Source organism: Talpa occidentalis, unplaced genomic scaffold (genome assembly GCF_014898055.3).
Source record: "Talpa occidentalis isolate TD23 unplaced genomic scaffold, MPIMG_talOcc4v2.1 talOcc4.12, whole genome shotgun sequence".
NCBI lineage: Eukaryota > Metazoa > Chordata > Mammalia > Eulipotyphla > Talpidae > Talpa > Talpa occidentalis.
Genome location: NW_023601212.1, coordinates 18374600 through 18398535, shown reverse-complemented (window position 1 = coordinate 18398535; position 23936 = coordinate 18374600). Strand labels below are relative to the sequence as shown.

Here is a 23936-nt window from a genome sequence, read left to right as displayed (position 1 = left end):
GCGGCAGGCTGGGATCAAACCTGCGCTGCAGAAGCTATGGACAGCTTCGCAGTGCTTCACTCAACTGCCTATGCCACCAGGGAGGCCTGATATTCTTCTTTTTTTAATTTAATTTAATTCAGTTTATTTATGCATATAAGAACTGGGGTGTAGGCCAGAGGTGCAGGGGCAGGGTGAGAGGATTCACCAGAGACAGAGTGGGGAGCAGAACAGGCAGACTGACTGAAATACACTGCTGAGGGGAGCAGCTGGTGAGACAGGAGAGGTCTGCTGCACCATATCGGTTAGCTACCTGCTTGGGATCAAACTCGTGCCACAGTGGTGGTGATAGTTTGAGAGCACTGAGACTTTAACCCCTGCGCCACCAAGTAGGCCCAGCTAGATATTCTTTGAAGCCCTGTTCCATAAAGTACTAAAAGCATGAAATATTATAAAACTAAAATATTTGTATTTAAAAATCATTTTAATAATAACCTAAAGGGAAAAATTTTCCTCTAAGGACCTCCTCGGTCTGCCCATCTGCTTAACAAGACTATGGCAGATAACAGCAGTGATGAGTATGAAGAAGAAAATAAGGTACAGTATAATGTGAAATTTCTGCTTTGAGTTTTTAGTAGTTAGTTTGAGATGACACCAGTTGAGCAATAAACACTTCTTGCATACTCCCCTCCAGTGGTTGGGTACCTTTGAGTTCATGGAGGAAAATCAAGAGCAAAGCACCTTAAGATTTTAATTCTCCCTAAGAAATAAAGCTTAGTATTATATCTAACTTTTTGGTGAAGAATTTCACATAATGTAGGCCAGTATTTTGCAGACTTTACTGATCATATGAATCACTGGGGTATTTATTTTTAAGAGTACAGATTCCCAGTCCCCAGTAAGAACTATTGAATCAGAATTGTGAAGGTAAAAAGCTGAGAACCTCTTTTTAGCAAACACTCCAGGTAATTCTTACAGTAAATTTTTGGAATTATTGACATTAGCATTTTGTTCATTGTTAACACTTGTGATACTGCCAATATTTTATGAATGAGACTTTGATTTTAAAATCTTATGGCCCAGAAGTCACTATGTTATTGTATAAACCTAGAGAATCACTGTTTCTAAAAGAAAGTTGGAAAGATGCCTACCGCACTGGTCAGACGTGTCCTTACAGCTGCAGTGCACTCTGCTTAACAGCCATTGTATTTAACCTTTACACATGATCCACTGGTCACATTTTAATTGTTCTTCAAGAACAGGGGCTTTGAAAACTCTGGTGAAGAAGAATATCTGAATTAATGCAGAAAGCTCTAGTGTCATATAAATTGGTTTTCATAGCAGGCCTAGGTAGTCCTTCTTTGTGATGAGTGCACTGTTATAACATCTTACTCACAAAGTAATTTTTAATAGCATTTTTCTGTGGTATTTAAAGTCCTTTTTTTAATTTAATTTTTAATTTTTTAAAGATTTATTTATTTATTTTTTATACAAGAGCTGGGGTACAGGCCAGAGGCGCGGGAGGGTGAGAGGATTCACCAGAGACGGAGCAGGGAGCAGAACAGACAGACCACCAAAATACACTGCTGAGAGGAGCAGCAGGCGCAACAGGAGAGGTCTGCCACACCATGTGGGACTCTCCCTGGCCAGCTGGGAGTCGAACCGGCGCTGCAAAGGCTGCAGACAGCTTCACAGCACCTGCGCTCAACCCCCTGCGCCATCGGGGAGGCCCAAGTCCTTTGTTTTAGATCAAGGATTTTGCAAGTACAGCTTTTAAGAGGCAGACAAAAGAAAAGTGAACAATTTTCCTAAATTGACCTCCTAATTTTTTATAGTCACCCTAAGTTTTTAATTTGTGTTAAAAAGATTTATTTATACATAGAAGAACCGGGGTGTAGGCCAGAGGTGCAGAGGGTGGGAGGAGTCACCAGAGACAGCAGGGAGCAGAACAGGAGGATCTACTGAAATACACTGTTGAGGGGAGCAGTGGGCAAGACAGGAGAGGTCTGCTATACCACATGTGGGTTAGCTCCCTGGCCAGATCAAACTCAGGCCGAAGCCATGATAGCACTGAGACTTAACCCCTACACCACCAGGGATGCCCCTAAATTTTTTGGGTTTTATCACACTTTGTCAATGCTCAAGGCTTATTTATCTTTCCAATTTGGTATGTCCCCAAATATCAGAGAAAGGATCTATTTTTAAATAATATTTAAATTGATAATCAATATTCTAAAAAATTCCCTTTGCCAACCTGCTTCCCATGTGACCAAATAGAATTTTGGCAAATTTTGAATTAGGAAAGAACACTATAGGAAGGTCTTGTCAATTGTATACCAGTAAAGTAGTCATTGAATAAATTCTGTAAATTTTTTTGCCAACTGTCACATATATTACAAATTAATTAAGATATATTTATATTTAACAAATCTGTGTTGTTCTTAAAGAAAAGTATGAGCAAAAGCAGGTTTTGATGTCTTGTTCTGTGTTACGATTTTATGTGCCAGTAGCTGCCTTACTATTAAAGAAACTTTAAATAATTTTAAAGACTAGAACCACACATCTCTTAAGCTCAGTGTAAGTCATATGGCATATGGAAACCAAGCTTCCAAAACCTACTTTTAAAGGGGGCCAATTGGTCATCCTTCAGGTCCTAAGTGAGGGCATGCCACAGGCTCCAGGCCACAGAGGCAAAGACATGGACCCCATCCCAACTGCCTCTGCAAGCCCCAAGCACCACCAGACCCCTTCTCATGGACTTGAGAGGGTGGGATGGTACATAGAGAACCAGAAGCTCAGAAAGGTAGGTCACAATGCCAAGAATAGAAGTGCCTTTTATCTTGGGATATATTTGTTACTGATTTAACTTAAGGGGGAAGGAAAGGGACATATGGATAAGTCAGGTACCCATTGAAGAGAAGAATCACTGAATGGGAACAGGAAACTCACAGTCTCTGGAACTGCGAGTCAGAAATCAGGCACAGGATTGATCATGAACTTTGTTCTTTTGATAGTTACAGGCAGCTTACTCTGGGCAATCTTGCAAATTAAATACTATTCCATCCCGTCATCCTTGTGAGTATTAAGATTCCCTAGTTTGTTTTTCCCACTTCACCTTTCTCCATTTCCTCCCAAAATAGCTAATAAGAGTCGCCGTCCTCCTCATCAAAAGACCCTAAAATTTAGACTTGAAGCTGACTAGGTAAAGTTTATGCAGAGTTCTAAGGATCTCCTAAGTAATAGGAAAATAGTCACGTGTTGGATAACATTTATACCCAGCCCTCAACCAGAAAAAACAGAATTAGTTCTAGAAAGTGGAAACCCAGTTTGCAGCTAAGCAGGAGTAGAAGTTGGCTCTGGAACCCCTTCCGGGCAATGCCACCTTCTTCTTTGGGTGATTTGGTGCTAGGTGGGAGGAGGGTTTAGAGCACTTGGAGAGACCTGGGCATGGGTGCACTAAATTTTCTCTTTAATAGACTTTTCTGTGCCTACCCTGCACTATCTCAGGAGAAGAAGAAGCTGACACCCCAACGGGGATTTAGTGAAAATGATGATGATGATGATGACGATGACGACGACTCATCTGAAACAGACTCCGATGATGATGATGATGATGAAGAGCATGGCGCCCCTCTGGAAGGGTGAGGAAAGTCCCCAGACCAAAGGAGAAAATACCTGTTTCAAAATCCTGGACTGGTAGGACATCACTTAGAAGTGAAATTCCAGCATTTATTTGAATCTTGCCTATTTAGGATTTTCAGATGTCTCAGAAGCCCAACACTGCCTCATTGAGACCTGTGATTCACTTGTAGTATCTGAAACATTTATTGGTTCAGGGAAGTCACAAGGATTTGCTGAGTAAATCTAAAAGATGGTCTCTGCCTTCAAGGAGCTCCCATTCTGGAAAAGAGAAAATTTACATATATACCAAAGCATTTCTAGTTAACAGGAGAAACAGACGTGCACAGGAGCATTTCTGTTTTAGGCTCAGATCCTTTTTGGACAGGTCAAGAATAGGTGCTTAAGAAGTCCCACACTGAGGCAAAATGTTCCTGGATGATGCTTAAAAATCTCACCCTGTTCCAGCCCTGGTGCCATGGTCATTAGTGATGACTCATTCCTATAGGTTTTATTTAGTGAAAGTGGATTCTAAGGCCCATGAAATAAATGATGGTGAATCCAATCAGTAGAATTCTATCTAGCCATGAAAAAGTATGAGGCACTACTCAATGCTCAAAGAAAGGGGAAAAGAATTTTTTCTACATTCAAAGTTTTTTTTCAAATCATGTTTTGGGAAAAAAAGCAAACTGTTTGAAAATGAACAATGATGTAAAATATACATAAATAAATAAATATTTTTAAAAGATTTATTTATTTATGCGTACAAGAATGGGAGTAAAGGCCAGAGGTGTGGGCGGTGAGAGGATTCACCACAGATAGAGTGGGGAACAGAACAGACAGATGGACTGAAATACACTGCCGAGGGGAGCAGTGGGCAAGACAGGAGAAGTCTGCTGCGCCATGTGGGTTACTCCCTGTCCGGGGATTGAACTCGTGCTGCAGTGGCTGCGGATAGCTTCATAGGTTGCGTCTTAACCCCTTGTGCCACCAGGGAGGCCCATAAATAAATAAATTTTTTAAAAATCATGTTCTGGCTTTTCTGTTGCTTTGTTCTTCATTGTCCCAGATAGTGAGAGCTAATTATAATCAGTTTTAAAGCTCCCTTGTAAACCAGTTAGGTATGGGTGGGGCAGTAACTAGTTTCAGAGTCATATGTCCTGTGGTCAGGACTCAGCCCCATCTGCTCCTCCCTTCTCCCCGGCCATGCTGAATCATGTTTTCCTTTTCTAGGGCCTATGATCCTGCGGATTACGATCATTTGCCAGTTTCTGCTGAGATTAAGGAACTCTTCCAGTATATCAATAGGTGAGTACTAAGACTTCTGACCATAACCCCACCAGCCATATCTTTCCCTTTCCTACTTGTGGACTGAAACAGGGCTATTATCCATAGATTCTTTTAGCCTGAATAGTAAAATATTTCTTTGACTGTCTCCACTTTCCCTTGGCAATATCATCTAGGTACACACCTCAGTTGATTGACCTGGACCACAAACTGAAACCTTTCATTCCTGATTTTATCCCAGCTGTTGGGGATATTGATGCATTCTTAAAGGTACAGTCAGAGAATCCTAAAATCACCTCTTCAGGTGTTTCTTCTGACCCACTGTCATTCTAACAATTCCACGAATTTCTTTCAGTAGTCCCGACTACCTTGATATATGTTTTTTATTTCACTGGAGTTCATAACCTTGCTCTCTACTCCAAATTTTATTCATTTTATTAAGTAATAGTTGATAAGTGCATATATTAAAATTTGTCATATACTTGCCTCCTAAAATATTCACAACTTCAACTTTATATGTAATTAAGGTCCTATAGACAATGTCTTTTTTTTAGTATGTAAATGATATACAAGCATGCTTTTTAATATAATTGATAATTATGAACGAGAAGAGTTCTTCCTCTTCAGCTTATTGGGAACAATTGTGGCCTTTTTATGTACTTCCATTTTTTCTCTGCTTTCTTGCCATTCTTTTCACCAGGTCCCACGTCCTGATGGAAAACCTGACAACCTTGGCCTGTTGGTATTAGATGAACCTTCTACAAAACAGTCTGACCCTACTGTGCTCTCGCTCTGGTTAACAGAGAATTCCAAACAACACAACATCACAGTAAGATACTAGCCTAGTACAGGCCTCAACTAAAGAAGGCTGGGTGGAGGCCTTGCTAGTATTTGTACAGTTGACTCACTATCAAAAGGGATGGCTTAGTTTGAGATCAGCCTTATATTTTTAGCCTTATTTTTTAAATAAGTTTTAAATTGTACAATTCAGTGATTTTTTATTTATTTATTCTTAAAAAAATATTTATTTATTTTTAAAAGATTTATTTATTTATTTATACAAGCACTGGGTACAGTCAGAAGTGCCGGAGGGTGACAGAATTCACCAGAGCCAGAGAGGGGAACAGAACAGGTAGACTGACAAAATACACTGCTGAGGGGAGCAGCAGGAGTGGCAGGAGAGATCTGCACGCCATGCAGGACCCTCGCTGGTGGACGGGGATCGAACCGGTGCGGCAGAGGCTGCAGGCAGCTGTGCCACCAGGGGAGGCCCACAATTCAGTGATTTTTATTATGTTTCCAGAGTTGTCCAGCCATCACCACTATCTAATAGAAAAACTTTTTCAGGGCCTCCCTCATGGCACAAGGGGTTAAGTCTCACCACTATGAAGCTATCAGCAGCCACTGTAGCATGAGTTCAATCCCCAGCCAGGGAGCTGACTCACATAGCACAGCAGACCTCTCCTGTCTCACCCACTGCTCCCCTCGGCAGTGTATTTCAGTAGATCTGCCTGTTCTTCTCTCTACTTTGTCTCTGGTGAATCCTCTCATCCCTGCCCCTTACCTCTGGCCTACACCCCAGCTCTTGTATGCATAAATAAAAATAAATCTTGGTGGGCCTCCCTTGGTGGCGCAGGCGGTTGAGCTCAGTGCTGTGAAGCTGTCCGCAGCCTCTGCAGCGCCAGTTCGATCCTGGCCCGGCCGCATGGGTCCCACATGGTGTGGCAGACTTCTCCTGTCAACGCCCGCTGCTCCCCTCAGCAGTGTATTTCAGTCAGTCTGCCTGTTCTCTTCCCTGCTTTGTCTCTGGTGAATCCTCTCACCCTCCCGCGAATCTGGCCTGTACCCCGGTTCTTGTATAAATAAATAAATATTTAAAAATAAATAAATCTTGGGCTTCCCCTGGTGCTGCAGGCGGTTGAGCACAGCACTGTGAAGCTGTCCACAGCCTCAGCAGCACCGGTTTGATACTGGCCGGCCGGTCGGCTGGCGAGGGTCCCACATGGCATGGCAGAGCTCTCCTGTCACGACTACTGCTCCCCTCAGCAGTGTATTTTGTCAGTCTGCCTGTTCTGTTCCCCGTTCTGTCTCTGGTGAATCCTCTCACCCTCCCCCAAATCTGGCCTGTACCCCGGTTCTTGTATAAATAAATAAATCTTTTAAAAAAAATAAATCTTAAAAAAAAATTTTCATTATTCAAAAAACCCTCATTAGTTGTCACTTCATTCCCTTTACTCCCAAGCCCTGCTAACTATGTCATTCCTTTTTTCTTTTTTTAAACATTTATTTTTTAATTTTGCAAATAAGAACTGGGGTATAGGCCAGAGGTGCAGGGGATGAGAGGATTCACCAGAGATAGCATGGGGAGCAGAACAGGCAGATCTACTAAAATACACTGCTAAGGACCTCCCTGGTGGCACAAGTGGTTAAGACGCAACCTATGAAGCTTTCTGCAGCCACTGCAGCACGAGTTCAATCCCCGGCCAGGGAGTTACCCACACGGCGAGCAGATCTCTCCTGACTCACCCGCTGCTTCCCTCAGCAGTGTATTTCAGTAGATCTTCCTGTTCTGTTGCCCACTCTGTCACTGGTGAATCCTCTCACCCCTCCACACCTCTGGCCTGTACCCCAGTTCTTGTATGCATAAATAAATAAATCTTTAAAAAATAAAATAAAATACACTCCTAAGGGGAGCAGTGGGTGAGAGAGGAGAGGTCTGCTGCACCATGTGGGTCAGTTCCCTGGCAGGGGATCGAATTCAGCCCACTGAAGTGATAGCACTAAGATTTAACCAGTAGGCCACCAGGGAGGCTCTGTCATTCCTTTTTTTAATGACCAAATAATACTCCATGGAATGAACATATCACATTTTGCTTATTAATTCACCAAGTTTTTCCCCCTTTATTATTTATGTTTTAAATGTTCATGTACAAGTTTTTACATGCACATATATTGTTATTTCTCTTGGCTATATGTGTAGAAGGGGGATGCTGGTCCATATGATAACTGACACTTTAAGGAACTGCCAAACTGTTTTCCAACATAACTAAACCATTTTACAATCCCACCAGCTGTGAATGAGAGTTTAATTTCTCTCTTTATCCTCAACTTATATTGTCAGTCCTTATTCTTATCTGCATGCCAGTAGGTATGAAATTGTATCTCACTATGCTCATTTCTATCCTGTTGACCTGCCTCCATCCCATGGCTCCAAGAATTTTGATCCGGATGTCCTAAAATCTTCATTTGGCTGCTATCAGGCTTACCTTTTTATCATCTACCTTGTATATGAAATAGCAGCAATATGATCCCTGAAAAACAAGAGAGTTACTTCAGTGTCATCAGCCAGGCTTTCCCCTTATTTGTCTAGCAACATATGAAAGTAAAGAGCCTGGAAGATGTAGAAAAGAATCCCAAAGCCATTGACACGTGGATTGAGAGCATCTCTGAGTTACACCGTTCTAAGCCTCCAGCAACTGTGCACTATACGAGGTAAGAGATACCACATTCTCCACCCTGTACAAGCTCATGGTAACATTCATAACCATTGCTTCTGAGAACCCAAAGGTAGGGACATTTGATCACGCTGATGTCTTGAGGGCTCTAGCAGCTACCAGCTGAGATTGCAAACAAAAAATTGTGATTTATCTGGCATCATTACTTAATTGGCTCCTCCAAAACCAGTCTCTGAGTAAGTTTGGTTTGCCCAGTCTAGCTTCCCAAAATCCTATTGTACCAGATTGAGAACTTCCTTTTCTCCTAGAATATCCTGACCAGCAGTTTGCGGAGCATCAGCCCATATTTCTCAACATGTTTACCTCTGTACTTTAGGCCCATGCCTGATATTGACACACTGATGCAAGAATGGTCCCCAGAGTTTGAAGAGCTTTTGGGCAAGGTGAGTAGGGGACAGCAGGAGCTAATAAAGTATGATATTCACTCTTAAGTACCAGTGTTTTTCCTCTTCCTATATTGTTGTTAATTTTTAACTGAAGTATAATGTACAGTTAGATATTCACACATACCATATGCTAATTTTCACCACCTGAACACGTGTATAACCAGCACATCAGATCCAGAAAACAGAACATTACTAGTCTCCTGAAAGTCCTGATAGGCTTCCAGCTTTAAACATAACCACTATCCTGACTTTTTTTCTTACATCATTCTTCCTTTTTTTTAAGATTTATTTATTTATGCATACAAGAACTGGGGTACAGGCCAAAGGTGTGGGGAGGTGAGATGATTCACCAGAGACAGAGTGGGGAGCAGAACAGGCAGATTGACTGAAAATCACTGCTGAGGGGAGCAGTAGGCAAGTCAGGAGAGTCTGCTGCGCCATGTGGGTAGCTCCCTGGCCAGCCTGGGATCGAACTTGTGCTGCAGAGGCTGTGGATAACTTCATAGTGCGGTGCTTAACCCCTTGCACCACCAGGGAGACCCCATTCTTCCTTTTTGTACAATTGGTTTCTCCTCTCAGGTATAGTCTCCATAGTTTTCCTACCACCATAGCCCCCATAATCCACCACCACAGTGCTTTGTGCCCCTCCCTCCCCTGTTTTGACCCCTCTCCAAACCCTCCCCTGTCTATGGTCAGCTTCCAAGTTTTGTCTTTTTCTTGACCTTTTGTTTGGTTTCTCTATTATTTCACATACAAGTGAAACCATCTGTACTGTCCTGATTTCTAATAGCATAGATTAGGTATGTCTATTTTTGTATTTTACCTAGTTTTTTTTTTTTTTTTTTTAAAGATTTACTTATTTTTTTGTTTGTTTATTTATACAAACACTGGGAACAGTCAAGTGCGGGAGGGTGAGCGAATTCACCAGAGGGTGAGCGAATTCACCAGAGCCAGAGCGGGGAGCAGAGCAGGCAGAAGGACCGAAGTACACTGCTGAGGGGAGCAGTGGGCGGCAGGAGATGTCTGCGCGCCATGCGGGACCCTCCTCCGGTGGCCGGGGAGCAGCCGGGGATCGAACTGGCGCTGCAGAGGCCGCGGGCAGCTTCCCAACCCAGTGCTCAACCGCTGCGCCACCGGGGAGGCCCGTATTTTACCTAGTTCTAATCATACTCTTTTGTGTTTGATTTCATTCATATTGTCCATCCAATTGAAAATTCATATGTACTGTTTCATGTGGTGGTGCATTTGTTTGTTTGTCATTACTTTATAGCATTCTATTGTTTTGAATATATGATAATTTATCCTTTCTGTGATAGATATTTGGGTAGTTTCCAGTTTTTGGTTATTTCAAATAATGCTATTGAGTATTCTTAACACAAACCTTTCGGTGAAAACATGTACCTCCTATATTATTACTTTAGACTCCATTTCCTTCACAGGAGGTATTTATGCTATTCTACAAAGCATAGTTACCCTATACCAGGAATAATTTTAATAAGAAATTGGTAAGACTTTTATGAAAACTATTATAAGGGCCTGGTGGCACAAGGGGTTAAGCACAGCACTATGAAGCTATCCGCAGCCTCTGCAGCACCAGTTTGATCCCCAGCCAGGGAGCTGTCCACATGGCACAGCAGACCTCTCCTGTCTCGCCTGCTGCTCCCCTCAGCAGTGTATTTCAGTCAATCTGTCTGTTCTGTTCCCCACTCTGTCTCTGGTGAATCGAATCCTCTCACCCCCCACACCTCTGGGCTGTACCCCAGTTCTTGTATACATGCATAAATAAATCTTTAGGGAAAAAAAAAAAGAAAGTACAGCCTTTTGACTTTGGTCCATCCCATGCCCCTCCCAGGTAAGCCTGCCCACGGCAGAGATTGATTGCAGCCTGGCAGAGTACATTGACATGATCTGTGGTAAGCTCTTTCATCCCTTCCTTGTCCCTGACTCTGGATAAATATATTATGGGCATTTGAAAAGGCGTGTTTACTTTGGGATGATAGCATCTTGAGTCACAGCCATCACTTACAGTGAGTTGTGCAAAGATGGCATTTGGGGATGCTGGGTATTTAACCCCCAAAGTCATGGTTACACACCTAGGAGAAATGGCTGTCCTAAATAGAAATGCCAAAATTCCCAGGGTTTTGTTTCTGCTTATGGTTCTTCCTTTCAGCCATTCTGGACATCCCCATCTATAAGAGTCGGATTCAGTCCCTCCACTTGCTCTTTTCTCTCTACTCGGAATTCAAAAACTCACAGGTAAGACTAGCATCAGAGATTGACTTGAGCTGGAGTGAGGATCCCTGTGTCTCCACTATCCTGAGCCTGCTGTGCCTGTCCACGGCAGTGGAGGATGTCTCTGCCCAGAGTTAGTTACTTGTTACCTTTCCCTATAATTAGGAGAGCAGCAAAGCAGGCAGAGTGGGCCTTTCAAAGGAAGGAAATAGAAAATGTGGGTCTTAATAGGCTTGGTAAGGATCTCAGAGGAGACTCATTCTTACAGAACCCAGTACCTAATAAATAGAAGCAGGAAGAAGTAAAAAAAGGGTTTTATTTTTTAAGAAAGTGGAGCAAATTTCTAGCTATTTTTCAAAGATAACACCAACGAATTGTCAGGGAAGTAGGATTAGAGAGTAAAGGAAGGTAAGGAGGTTAGTTCTTGCCAAAAGTAGCAACTGGTGTATCCTAAATACCCCTTGTTCCCTCTCTTCCTTCACAGCATTTTAAAGCCTTAGCTGAAGGCAAGAAAGTATTTACTCCTCCATCCAATTCCACCTCCCAAGCTGGAGATGCAGAGACATTAACCTTCAGCTGAGACTCCTCCCTGGTCACATGGTCTCAAGGATAAGCTGGCTTCTCTACTCCAGCTGAAGATGGCCAGACGGTATCCTTGCCAGTGCCACAGTTTGACTCAGGGACATGCATGTCCTGCAAACCTCTCTACCAGAAAGCACTGCACATACTTAAACTGTTGCTACATGGCTCAGATTTCCTTCCCTAAGCAGTAATGTATCACCGCCACTGGGGATTTGGGTTAGAGGAATTAGAATTTTGAGGATCTCAGGACGCTCAAGATGGAAGGAAAGCTTAATAGATGATCTTGTTGATAACAGTAATGGAATTCTTTTTTCACTCGTAGATTTAGTTGATAAGATTTTACAAATAAAATATTCTTTCAAGTTATCCTGCTGTTGTATAATATAAAAGACAAAAGGCTGATTGAGCACAAGGTAGAGATAAGGAACTTGGCTTATTTAGTAATAGGCTTAAGTGGATAGCAGTTTAAGCAAACCAATGTTGTGACATCAATCAAACCCCCTTTTCTCTCAGAACTTAATTTTTCTAGGGTTCTCTCATCTGTCAGTGCTGACTCCCTTACAGGTTACCTGCCTGTCTAACTGCAGACCTGCCTGTTGTGGAGAAATGGGTAGGTCATTTAAGTGGAAAGTAAACAAGTAAACTGCCTATTTTGGGAGGGTAAAGCTTAGATTAGATGACTGAAGTACATTAAAAATTGATGTTTTTTCCCCCCAGAAAAAGAAAACTGTCATTAAGGAGCATTAGTAATGCTTGAAAATTCCATGATCCTTAGATCAAAAAGATTTCAGAAATATCCAAGAAGGAACTAGATCAAGGATGCTCCCCCAATGAAAATTGTCAGAAGAATTTTAGAAAAACTATACAGTGAATCCTTTATACCCACCACCTAAATTCTACAGATATTTTGCTAAATTTGCTTTATCACATAGCCATTTCTCTGTACTATCATTAATTCATCTTACTTTTTGATAAATTTCAAAATATGTTGCACTTAACCCCTAAACACTTCAGCATGCATGTAATTAGCTGGCATTTTATGTTTATTCATGGTCCTGTAGTCAGATGAAATTTATAGAGTGAAATGTACAAATTAGTTTGATCTTTTAACTAGTTTTATTGAAGTATAATTCATGCATCCTAAATTATATATATTGCAAATTATATAATTCAGTGTTTGTTTGTTTTAAAGATTATTTATGCACACAAGAGCTGGGGTACAGGCCAGAGGTTTGAGGGGTGAGAGGATTCACCAGAGACAGAGTGGGGAAAAGATTGATTGAAATACACTGCTGAGGGGAGCAGCGGGTAAGTCAGGAGAGGTCTGCTACGCCATGTGGGTTTCTCCCTGACCAGGGATCAAACTCGTGCTGTAGTGGCTGCAGATAGCTTCATAGGTTGCTTCTTAACCCCTTGCGCCACCAGGGAGGCCGTATAATTCAGTGGTTTTTGGTGCACAAAGTTGCTCACTGATCACTACTTATTCCATAACATTTTCATTACCTCAAAAAGAAACTCTATGAGCAGTCACTCCCCATTTGACAATCTCTACCTAAACCTAGAGTCTATAGCTTTGCCTATTGAGGGCATTTGCTTATCATCATATAAAGGGAGTCATACATATCTTGGGTTTAGCTTCTCTCAGGATATTTTCAAAGTTCAACCATGTTGTAATTTGATAGTCCAGCCCTTAGCAAACACTAAGGGAGAGTTGCCAGGAAGAACAGACTTTTCTACTACAGTAAGACCTTGATTGCACCTGAGGGGAGTGTAGGGCTTGTAGTCTGGCCAAAAGACCATTAAGGAAGGGACTCTAGGACCTCCCTAGGGGCACTGGACAAGACTCAACAGAAATGACAGCAAGGCACCCTGGCTCCTTAAAGTTCTGAAGTCTTGAAGGAGCCTACATGCAAAATCATAGAGGGGGCCTCCCCAGTGGCGCAGCGGTTGAGCGCTGGGTTGCGAAGCCTCCCGCGGCCTCTGCGGCGCTGGTTCGATCCCCGGCTGCTCCCCGGCCACCGGAGGAGGGTCCCACATGGCGCGCAGACCTCTCCTGCTGCCCACTGCTCCCCCCAGCAGTGTACTTCGGTCCTTCTGCCTGCTCTGCTCCCCGCTCTGGCTCTGGTGAATTCTCTCACCCTCCCGCGCTTCTGACTGTACCCAGTGCATGTACAAACAAACAAACAAATAAATAAAACATGCCTCTATAAAAAAAAAAAAAAAAAAAAAAACCAAAATCATAGAGGCTGGAACCAAGTCCTCTCTAGGAGGCTGGGGCAGCCGCAGCAGCTCCTATGGAGAAAAATATTCAAGACAGAAGTGAGGAGAGAACAGGGGCCAGAAAACTCAGAGCTGCACAATCCAAGCCCGTCTGTTATTTAAAAAAATATAGAATATAAATCAGTCTTCAAAAAACCACATCCTATTTCTGGTCTTTTGTCCGTCTCATGACCCCTCAGAAAAGTTTTTTTGGGGGCCTAGGATTTAAGTCTCAATGCTGTCATTGTGAGGCCCACTGCAAAGGCCTGAGTTTGATCCCCAGTCGGGGACCAAACCCATACATGGCGCAGCAGACCGCTCCTGTCTCTACCATTGCTCCCCTCAGCAGTGTATTTCAGTAATCCATCTGCTCTTCTCCCCACTCTGACTCAGGAGAATCCTCTCAGCCCCTGCACCTCTGGCCTAAACGCCGGTTCTTAGAAAGAATAAATAATTTTTGAGGGAAAAAAAGAATAAAAGGAGAAAACTTATTTATAGAAAAAAAAAGCTTTCTTTGAAAATCAGTCCAGTCTGAGCCTTCTGTACCCTGGTCAGGACAAAGGGGTTCAATGTTGCTTAGTCCTGAGAGAGGAAGAGTATGCCAAGCGATACAGACAAGTGAGGATCAGTATAGTTGTGAGCCCCACCTGGTACTCCGGAAACAGAAAATGCCAGCCCTGCCATTGGGAACTATGTCATGAAATATTAAAATAAGAGATCAGATGCAAATAGGGTAGAATGTTAAGATTTAACAGCATTGGTTGGTAGGTATACAGGTGTTTGCTCTATTTTCTCTGTGTCATTTAAAGATTTCATTTTAAAAACATAAAGGGGGCCTCCCCCGTGGCGCAGTGGTTGAGCGCTGGGTTGTGAAGCAGCCTGCAGCCTCTGCAGCGCCAGTTCGATCCCCGGCTGCTCTCCGGCCTCCGGAGGAGGGTCCCCCATGGCGCGCAGACCTCTCCTGCCGCCCGCTGCTCCCCTCAGCAGTGTACTTCGGTCCTTCTGCCTGCTCTGCTCCCCGCTCTGGCTCTGGTGAATTCTCTCACCCTCCCGCGCTTCTGACTATACCCAGTGCTTGCATAAATAAATAAATAAATCTTTTAAAAAAATTAAAAAATAAAAACATATAAAGGAAAAAATGGACATGTAACATTCACCCAGTTGAGTTTATTTGATTTACTATGTGCTTAGCACTGTCCTAGGCAGTAACATAACGTGAAGAAAAATTATAAAACAAGTTGTCAACAAGGGAAAAATATACTCTGCACTCTATTATTTCTAGTCATTTCCATGTTGCTTTTTTAAGTGTCTTAGGTTGTTTTGGGGTATATGGTCTCCCCCTTTCTCCACGTCCCCCTAAAGCTTCTGGCACTATTGGATTAAGTGCCACTATGAGCATCCCCTATAGAACAGAGGGGTGGGATAATTAGGGTTGGTATCAGCTGGGGTTCCAGGTAGGGAAACATATTGAAAAGGGAAACCATCAACCCTCAAGGCTCAGAGCCGTCACAGTGAATCACAGGAAGGCCAGACTTGGGGATGCCACAGAGGGCCCTGCGGCCCTCACTCACCCCCTCCCCAGGGGATGTGCTTAAAGTGCTAACATTGTAAGGAAAAGATGCATAGCTACATGCTGTCCTGGATGCCACCAGACTTCTCATCTCACTATTTGCCTCCCAACCTGTGCTAATATCAGGCATTGGCACCATTTAGGTGCCAAGCCAATGGGGAGTCTAGTGGCCTGGGAAAAAGTGGAATAAGTCCAGTATATAACCTATGATGCCCAGGAGGCCCTGGGGGCATAGAGGGCAGAGAGATATATAGCAAAATGGATAGTCTGTGCTTGGCCAATGCCCCTGGGCCAGGGGTTGGTTCCTGTGCAAAGGGCAGTTTGGTTCTCTACAGTTAGCAGGGTCCTTAATTTTCCCTGAGGGAACAAAGCTGCATAGCATGGGAAAGAAATCCAAGACGTACAGGGCCCTCCCTGTCCCCAGTCAGGCATGTCCCTATGCCTGCTGTATAAGGTGCTTAGAGTACCAAACGGTGTGGGGCAAGAGCAAGCCCACGCCACCAGGGCCATGCCACCCTCAGCTGCTGGGTGGCCACCAAACACACCTGGCCAAAGTGCTCTATCTGGTCACAGCCTTGCATGCAAGCCCCCAACCTGAGTTAAAATGAGGGGCGTAGGTGCAGTTGGCAGTTTGCCAAGGATCCTTGTGCCCCTGAGGATCAGATCCCAGTGAAATGCATCATAGAGAGCAGAGAGCACCCTAGCCAGGAGGGCAAGCAGAAGTGGCAGTGGCAATGTGGCCAGGCAGAGGATGCCCTGTAGAAGGAGGAGGGGGCCAAGAAGACACCTTCCATCTTGCCCTCGGCTCAGAGCCAGATCTCATCACTGCTCACACTGGACACTCGATAGATGTAGCCCAGCATGGGGAGACGGATGAAACCTGTGGGATCAAAGACACCCAGGAGTCTCAGGAGCCCTCATTCCTTGGAAGTTGGGAGGCCCCTCATGTCCCTTGGGGGACTCAGAAGCCTGAGCACAGGACTGGGGAGCAAAGGAGGGTGACAGCTCTTTGCCAGTACCTCGGCTGGTGAGGAGGCCGCCGGGCTCTGGGTCCAGAAGCTCTGGCCGGCTGTTGTTGCGAGCCATCTGCTGGTCTGCTGGTTTCCCTGCTGGGTGGCAAAAGGGTGGTGTCCAGGGATGGAGAGTGAACCTGAGGGGCCTATCCCCTCTGAAGTACCAGGATCTCACTTTTTCTCTGAAGCACCTCTACAGATAAAGCAGGGTCAAACAGAAAGTCCCGGATGTACCTCTGAAATCTGGAGTGAGGTCATTGAGCTGCAGGTTGGACGGGAGGGACATGTTCTCCCGTGGCAGGCGCACATTGTTGAGTTTCAGGTTGTTGGAGTCACTACAGGGCGACAAAGCCTGGGATACGCCTGGCTCCATCCAGCAGGTACAGATTCCTGCTTGGGCCCTTCCAAGACTACTGGAAGCCCCAAGTTTCCACCTGTCCCCATGCTGCACCTTGGTTCAGCCCCATCCACTGAGCCCCAGGAAGAGTTACCTAGAGATCAGAGATGGACGCCGGGAGGGGCCTGGGGAGAAAGAAACCACACTGCTATTCTCAATGTGCCCACCCATTCTGGGCTCTGCCCCCTGCCCTTTCAGAGCCAGAACCCTCAGGTAAGGGGGCTCTCAAATGCCTGGCCCTGGCTCTGGGGCCAGACTGGGTTCCTAGTGCCTCTGCTACCTGAGAGGCATGTAGTCCCAGACCTGGAAGACCTGTTCTTCCACTTGTCAGAGATACACTCCGGGGCATTGCTCCCCCTGACTTCACCTCTCCCCCCACCCCTATAGCCTTCTGTCCCCTAAGACTTTGGCCCTACCTTTGGTTTTGTTCTTCTCTTTTCTGCAGACCAGGCAGGCCACCAAGGTGCTGAACCCCACCAGGGTGCCTAGGGCGAGCCCTCCAGCCACAACGATGCCCAAGAGTGGCACTTCCACCCGAGTGGCCAGGAGTCCTGCAGGTTGTCCTCCGGTTAGGTTCCAAGTGGCAGTGCCCCCAACTCTATATACCACAAGCATTTTTCTGCCGTTGCTCATTGTGGCAGGGGACACCTCGTTCACAAGACTCACTCAAAGGGCAACAAGCCCTCCCATTTCTGTACAGTGATTCTTGCCCACCCTTATCTTTGTTTGGGCCAGTTTTTGGAGGTGCTCACCTGGGGCTGGAAGCGAGGCACTGGTGACACCCACGTCATTGGTGGCCACCACAGAGAGGTTGTGTGCCAGGCTGCGGAGCTGCAGCTGCACGGTGTGGTTGGTAAGCCAGGGGTAGTTCTGGGCATCCAACACCAGGAAGTCGGAGGCGTTGACAGTCACTGGCCCATCCTGGTCAATCCAGGTGACATTGGCAGGCGGGTTGGCACGCACAAGGGCAAAAAGGATAACCAGGAGGCCTGGGCCCTGAGATTCCTGGTACTTGGCACCAACCTGGGCAATCTCCGGCTTAACTGTTACAAAGCAGAGGCCAATACGCTCTCACCACAGCCCCTCAGATTCCTTAGTTTTTCTTTCCAAACCCAGAAGTGAGCCAGGGGCCCAGACCTCCTCTGAGAGGGGACGCTGGGAAACAGGCTGGCTGGGTTGGCCAGAGAGGCAGAATTTCATAGTTATTAAAAGTACAAACACTTCCCTGTTCATTTATAATTTTCTTGAACAAAGGGGCTGTGATGCACTTTTGTATCACAATAGCAACAAGTCATCCACTGACTACTCTGGAAATATATTTGAAATAAAGAATTAATGATTGATAGACAAAAAAAAGTATAAATACCTGAGGCAAAATACCTGGATTTGAATCTGGCTCTGCTACTTACCAGCGGTATGAGTAACTTCCCTTCAAGGAGATTGCTTAAACCATGCCTCAGTGTTCTCATTTGTAAAAAGAGGTTAATAATAGTCATGACCTCATAAGATTACTGTAAGGATAAAGTGAGTTCATGTTGGCAAAGTGCTTAAGTGTTTGTTAAATATCCAGTAGGTCCACCTGCCCAATGACTGCTTGGAGCCCCTGTGCAGGGAACCTCTCTACTGCCCACCGCAGGGTACTCACATTGGACATTGAGGATGACAGAGGCATTGGCTGATCGGCCACTACTGGAGTCCTGCATGGAGCAGTTGAGCTCATGCTGGGCCCGCTGGGCAGTGACAGTGAAGGTGCTGGTTCCTCCAGAGAAGGCATCTCCACCCACACTCAGCAATCTTGAGGTGCTGGCCTCCTGCAGTTGTCCATCCAGGTACCAGGCCAGTCGGGGGGTACCAGGCCCCCCTGCTACCCGGCAGGTGAAGGCGTGGCGTTCATTTTCCCGAAGTGCACGCTCAGCCCAGGTCTGACCATCAATTTGTGGAGCCAACTCCCCCCAACCTGGAACACAGCAGGGGGTTCTGGGGAGGTCTTGGGGAGGGTCAGTACTGTTCTGTGACCAGGATGAGGTCCATTTACAAGGGCAGCTGGCCAATGACAGGCGACCTGGGTTCTCTAAGGACTGGCTGGACCTTGGGCAGGTGAGCAAGGGAAACCCAGTTCTGGTGCCTGGGATCTAAAATGGGTATTCCGATGTAGGGAAGGAGGGGAGAGAAGGTGAGGACAGCACAAAGGAGGGGAGAGAAGGTTGGCCTAGGGATGAACGGGCATACCTGAGCTCAGAAGGGTTAGCAGGAGCAGCAGTGTGTGCGGGAGGGTAGCTGGGCCTGGAGGTACAGCCATGGTTGCCCCAGGCTTGGGGCCTAGGCTGGAAGAGAAGGGTGTTAGCCAGGTGAGAACAAGCAAGCCTAGTAATTTTTCCAGGGGGTTACTCTCCAGAAACAAAAGGAACGGTGCACAGCACCACAAATGTAAGCTGACCAATGGCGGCAAGACGTAAACAGCCAACCCCAAAGACCAAATCCACTCAGCACGGACCTGCACCCCGCGGGCACAAACCTAAACAAGGACTCCAGGGGGCAAACTGGCTCGCGCCCCGAACCCAGCGCCAGCAGCGGCGCACGCCGCAGCGAGCACGGTCACACGACGCGGACTCACACCTGCAGATAGATGCTGGGGTGCCGACGCCCTCTCCCCCAAGGGCCCGTTCTTTTCCCGACCCTGTCTGTCTCCTGCCCCTGCCCCTCCCCGTCTCTCCCCCAACGCCCTTCAGCTGGCTCTCGGCGGGCGGGGCCCAGAGGCCGGGGTCGCGAGGCGCCCCCGTCCCCAACCCCGCCTCCCGGGGCTCACCTGGCTCCCTCGGCGAGCGCAGCGCGAGCAGCTGCTCAGGCCTGACGAGCCCCGCAGTCCGCTCGGGGGCGGGGCCGCGCCAGGCGGGGCCAATCAGCGCCCGACTCGCGGCGCGCGCGGGCTCCGCCCCGGGACAGGTGGGCGGCCCCGGGGCGCGCGGGGGCCGGGGGCGCGCGGGGGGCCGGGGCGCGCGGGGGGCCGGGGCGCGCGGGGGCCGGGCGCGCGCGGGGGGCGGGGGCGCGCGCGGGGGCGCCTGCTTGGCCTTCCCCCGCCGGGACGGCGCTGCACGCAGACACGGGCGCGAGTCGGTGGAAGCCGAGCAGCTTTATTGGTTCGGGGCCGCCCTCCCTCGCCCACGCCCGCTCAGCGCCCGTTGCGGGGCTGCGCAGCTGCCCCATCATGTCGGCCAGCATGCGGTTGCACAGCGCGGCGTACGGGTTGAGCAGCACCAACTGGCGCCGCGCGAAGGGGCTGCCCAGCCGCGCCGCCTGCTCGAAGTCCCTGCGGGCGTCGTCGTCCCGGCCTTGCAGCCGCGCCAAGAGCCCGCGCTGCACGAAGCCCTGGCGGGCCACGCGGCCCCGGCCGCCGCTCAGCGCCAGCGCGCGCTCCAGGTCCTCCAGGGCGCCTGCGGGGCGAGGGCGGGCGGGTCAGGGCCGCGGCCAGCAGGGGCCGGCGCGGGACGGGCTTAGAGTGTGGCTCTGGGGCTGGGTCGTGTTGTTATAGGGCAGCCCCGATACAAAACGGGGTGCCTGACATCATTTCCCCCTAACAGTATCCGTCCCCCTGCACCTGACCCTCGAGGTAGGCTTTGCTCCCATTACTTGGACAAGACTGGAGGGATTGACACAGCTTGCCGCGGGCTGCACGCCCGGTTATTGGCAGTGCTGCTGCTAACGTCCAGGCCTCGTCTTGTCTCGTTTGTCCAGCACTCCAAAACATGGAGATGGCTGGGAGGATTTTGAATGGTCACTGTGTTTGCGGCATAGATTATGAAATAGCTGCCATGTTCCAACTGAGTCGCAGAGTCAAAAAAAAAGTATAATGAATGGGCAGGTGTTTCTTATAAGAACAATAAAGTTCATTTCTCTTTTGAAAGCAGCTCTCTCCTGTTTTCTCTACGGACTGCTTGGTTTGTAGCCACAATCTTCGTTATTTTGTCTGTAATTTTCATTGAAGGAGGTCTGGAAGCAGGGCTGACCTGCACCATTTTAGTTTTTATCCTTATAAAATAACTGGGTTGTGCATCAGAACTCTGACTTCAACCTCAGGCAGCCATCTGCTGAAGGGTCTTACCAGCTGCATTTCTTCTGGGCTCTCAGTTCACTTAGGTTCTCTAGTCTCTACAGAGCCTATTGGCACACTTGGGTGCTCCAGCATCATCATAGAGCAAGGCTTAGCTTCCCTGTCCTGCTTCTGTGTGTTTGATCCTCAGAACCCAGCAGCGCCTATGCTCCAGCAATTGAGAAGGGCTCTGATCTATCTCCATGTGCCTTGGTTTCCCCCAGATCAGCTGGTCGCAGGTCTGAAGGAATCCAAAGCCTCACCTGGTGAAATGCTGTCTGCACTTTTGGTCAGCAGGCTGTCCCCAGTGGCCTTCATTCTCTCAAAGCCAAGTGGCAGACAGGCCTAGAAAAGGGGTATTTGGGGCTCCCCACTGCTCCCAGAAGGTAGCCCAAACTCCCCAGCCTGGCTCCAGTGTACCACCACCATCACTACTGACAGTCTGGTGGTCCCCTACTTGGCTTCTGTAGTTTACACCTTTGCATCAGCCTGTTCTCCAGTCCCATGGGCGGCCCTCCCTGTCCCATTGTTCCCTTTCCAGCCAGAGCAGCCTGATTATAGCACATCTGACTCAGTCACTCCCAGTTAAAACCCTTTAGTGATTCCCCATGTCATCATGACAAAGTCTAAATCTCAGTCTCACATTCCCATCTTCACCAGGGGTGCAGGCCAGAGGGGTGCAAGAGGATTCACCAGAGACAGAGTGGGAAACAGAACAGGCAGATCGACTGAAATACACTGCTGAGGGGAGCAGCACACGAGACAGGAGAGGTCTGCTGCGCCATGTGGGTCACCTCCCTGACTGGGGGTCGAACTCATGCAGCAGTGGTTATGAATAGCTTCATTGTGCTGCAACTTAACCCCTGCACCACCAGGGATGCCCCTTTCTCTATATTTCTTTATGCCTTCTGAATCACCACAGTCTGCTTTCTCCCACTCCCTCACCTCCTTCTACCTAACACCTACTTACCTTTGAAGATCCACTCTTCAGCAACAGAACTCATGCTGAACCTTCTCAAACTTGCTGTGCTGGTACAAGAATTGTGTGTCCTACCCTCTAGACCATGGTCTTCTTGAAAAGCAGTATTACGTGGGGATTAAGACTTTGGAGCCCTCCCACCTCATTCTAATCCCAGCTCTGTCACTTCTTAGCCATCATAGCAGCAAATTACTTGTTTCATTAGTGAAATGGAGATAACAGTACATGCCCTGTAGAGAAGTTGTCAGGATTAAATGAGCTGCTATACTTAACATATGGAGTGCTCAGTGCCTGGCACATAGAAATTGCTCTAAGTAATGTATTTTTTATTCTTTGTTTCTCAGTACCTACCCCACTGCTACAGTAGTAGGCTCTCATTAAATGGTTATTAAATAAATAAATCAAATGCTGTCTCTTCCAACTTTCAATAGTCCCAAGAATTACCAGGACCCATAATATTATCGCCTGGAGTAAGAACACAGGTTCTAGAGGGGTTTGTCCCAGCTCCATCACCAATTTATCCCTGGTCTGTGCATCCAGGGCCCCTGGATATCTGCTCTCACCTGCCACGTCTCCCTGGAGTCTCCGGGCCTGGGCTCGGTTGTTGTAGGCTGAGGCCCGCTCAGGCAGCAGGTTGATGGCTTGGCCAAACCTCTCCAGGGCTGTACTGAATTCCCCAGCCTCTGCTGCCCTCACCCCCTGCAGCTCCAAGGCCTTGGACTGCTCCAGTAGTACTTGAGGGAATACTCCATCTGTGCCAGGGAGGAAGCCAGGAAGGGACAGATGTACCAATGGGAGTAAGAAGCAAAAGTCACCGCAGGCTTTAGAAATCTGGGACCTGAGCCAGGGCTGATATGGCTGGGGTGTAGGTGACAGCAGGAGTCAGATGCAATGCTTGGGGCAGGGGTAGCTGAAGTCACACTGAACTGAAGTCACAGCTGAATTTAGTGCTGAACTGGCACTAAATTTCAAAGGGACCTGGGACAGGGCCGTTGCTTGCCTTCCCATTGCCAAGAAAATGAAACAGATTCCTTAGCCTGTAGCTGACTTGCTCAAGCTTACATGGCTCATAAGTTACACAGCTTGGATTTTAACCCCAGGCCTTGACTCCTTAACTTGTCCCCATTTTGTCTACACCGCCTCCAAGCTGAAGGCCTGCACAGCACACCTAGGTCGTGGAAATCATTCTCAAGGTATACCTCAGCTTTTCACTCTGAATTTCAATAAGGCTTAGGTTTCATTCCTTTAGAAACAAAGGACATCAAACTCCTGATGGGGACATTAGGCCAAGGGAAAAGCCAGCAAGTGCACTCACACTAGGAAGAATTAGCTCAGCCTGGGCTTGCAAAGGAGCATAGTACTGAGTAGTTACTTAGGTTGGGGCTTCCACATGTCTGTCCTCCACCTTGTGTAGGATGATAAACTCTTTTTTTTTTTTTTAGGATAAACTCTTATGTGAGTTTAACATCCCTGCCCCACAACAGAGTTAAGCCTGGGTCATGGGGTGCATTAAGCTGTGAGGTTAAGTTCAGAGTTTGGAGGAATAAAGGACGGACAAACCCTACCTTTCCTCTTAGAATGACTTGCCAACCTCCATCAGCGCACTCTCAGCCAGCCTCTCTGATTCCAATCTCAGTCACCATCCAGGGGTGGGGGAACAAAAGGCCTTGCAAAACCTCCTCCTGTAGTCACCCCAGGGTAGCCAGGAGACCAGCCAATGTGGAGAGCTACCCTCCAGAGGCAAACACTCACCTTCATCTAGTTCTTTCTCAGCTTCCTCTCCCAGGTCTACACCAATGACATCTCCAAACGGGGTGTCAGGGTTGAAGATGGCCTGCAACACAGCCTGATCATTTGGTGTCCCCATGGTGTGCAACTACAACATCTGAAATGATGACTCAGGAGGAAGAGGGGGGGGGGCTTTGTCTGGGCAGCCAGTTGATCTAGAGGGAGGTTCTGTTGAGGACCATGCCCCATGAGGCGTGTCTTCTATTCTTTGGCCAGAGTATAAATTCAACCCTCTTTGGCCCAT

General features: G+C 47.2%; 3 protein-coding genes across 9 annotated transcripts in view; 1 reads left to right on the top strand and 2 right to left on the bottom strand.

The window, feature by feature from the left end:
* The window catches only part of IFT46 (intraflagellar transport 46), a 17939-nt gene extending 4422 nt beyond the window's left edge, over window positions 1–13517 (top strand). The window contains exons 3-13 of one of the 2 annotated variants that reach the window (XM_037505381.2): window positions 500–576; window positions 2630–2782; window positions 3487–3620; window positions 4831–4905; window positions 5061–5154; window positions 5585–5713; window positions 8255–8376; window positions 8716–8782; window positions 10638–10698; window positions 10956–11041; window positions 11502–13517. In XM_037505381.2, the coding sequence (XP_037361278.1) occupies window positions 535–576; window positions 2630–2782; window positions 3487–3620; window positions 4831–4905; window positions 5061–5154; window positions 5585–5713; window positions 8255–8376; window positions 8716–8782; window positions 10638–10698; window positions 10956–11041; window positions 11502–11597 (1059 nt within the window). In that variant the 5' untranslated portion in view covers window positions 500–534 and the 3' untranslated portion in view covers window positions 11598–13517. The remainder of the gene's footprint in view (window positions 1–499; window positions 577–2629; window positions 2783–3486; window positions 3621–4830; window positions 4906–5060; window positions 5155–5584; window positions 5714–8254; window positions 8377–8715; window positions 8783–10637; window positions 10699–10955; window positions 11042–11501) is intronic. The other variant, XM_037505382.2, reaches the window with a different exon arrangement.
* Window positions 3856–19684, bottom strand: TMEM25 (transmembrane protein 25). 6 transcript variants are annotated; one of them, XM_037505378.2, is made up of 9 exons: window positions 19068–19346; window positions 18484–18795; window positions 17591–17881; window positions 17255–17389; window positions 16933–16963; window positions 16676–16776; window positions 16448–16537; window positions 8151–8195; window positions 3856–3879 (listed from the first exon to the last, which is right to left on the bottom strand). In XM_037505378.2, the coding sequence occupies exons 1-8, from the start codon at window positions 19135–19137 to the stop codon at window positions 8158–8160; spliced, it is 1068 nt and encodes a 355-aa protein (XP_037361275.1). In that variant the 5' UTR covers window positions 19138–19346; the 3' UTR covers window positions 3856–3879; window positions 8151–8157. The 6 variants fall into 6 exon arrangements, with proteins under 6 accessions (XP_037361275.1, XP_037361276.1, XP_037361272.1 ...); XM_037505375.1 differs by lacking the exons at window positions 3856–3879; window positions 8151–8195 and adding exons at window positions 15005–16308; window positions 19645–19684 and having other exon boundaries at window positions 19068–19162; XM_054693139.1 differs by lacking the exons at window positions 3856–3879; window positions 8151–8195 and adding exons at window positions 15005–16308; window positions 19455–19474 and having other exon boundaries at window positions 19068–19162.
* Window positions 19158–23936, bottom strand: TTC36 (tetratricopeptide repeat domain 36). Its single transcript, XM_037507863.1, has 4 exons — window positions 23657–23936; window positions 22468–22656; window positions 19898–20269; window positions 19158–19162 (listed from the first exon to the last, which is right to left on the bottom strand). Exons 1-4 carry the CDS (start codon window positions 23769–23771, stop codon window positions 19158–19160), a joined length of 681 nt encoding a protein of 226 aa, XP_037363760.1. The 5' UTR covers window positions 23772–23936.

Excerpts from the sequence above, each read along its gene's own strand:
- TMEM25 (XM_037505375.1), bottom strand. The coding sequence starts at position 19,137 with ATGGCTGTACCTCCAGGCCCAGCTACCCTCCCGCACACACTGCTGCTC. Across the intron at positions 16,964-17,254 it reads AGAGAAGAACAAAACCAAAG|GCCCCTCCCGGCGTCCATCT; the intron begins GTAGGGCCAAAG and ends CTTTCTCCCCAG. Across the intron at positions 16,309-16,447 it reads CGGCCTCCTCACCAGCCGAG|GTTTCATCCGTCTCCCCATG; the intron begins GTACTGGCAAAG and ends TTGATCCCACAG.
- TTC36 (XM_037507863.1), bottom strand. The coding sequence starts at position 23,771 with ATGGGGACACCAAATGATCAGGCTGTGTTGCAGGCCATCTTCAACCCT. Across the intron at positions 22,657-23,656 it reads TGAGAAAGAACTAGATGAAG|ATGGAGTATTCCCTCAAGTA; the intron begins GTGAGTGTTTGC and ends TCCCTGGCACAG. Across the intron at positions 20,270-22,467 it reads ACTCCAGGGAGACGTGGCAG|GCGCCCTGGAGGACCTGGAG; the intron begins GTGAGAGCAGAT and ends CTCGCCCCGCAG.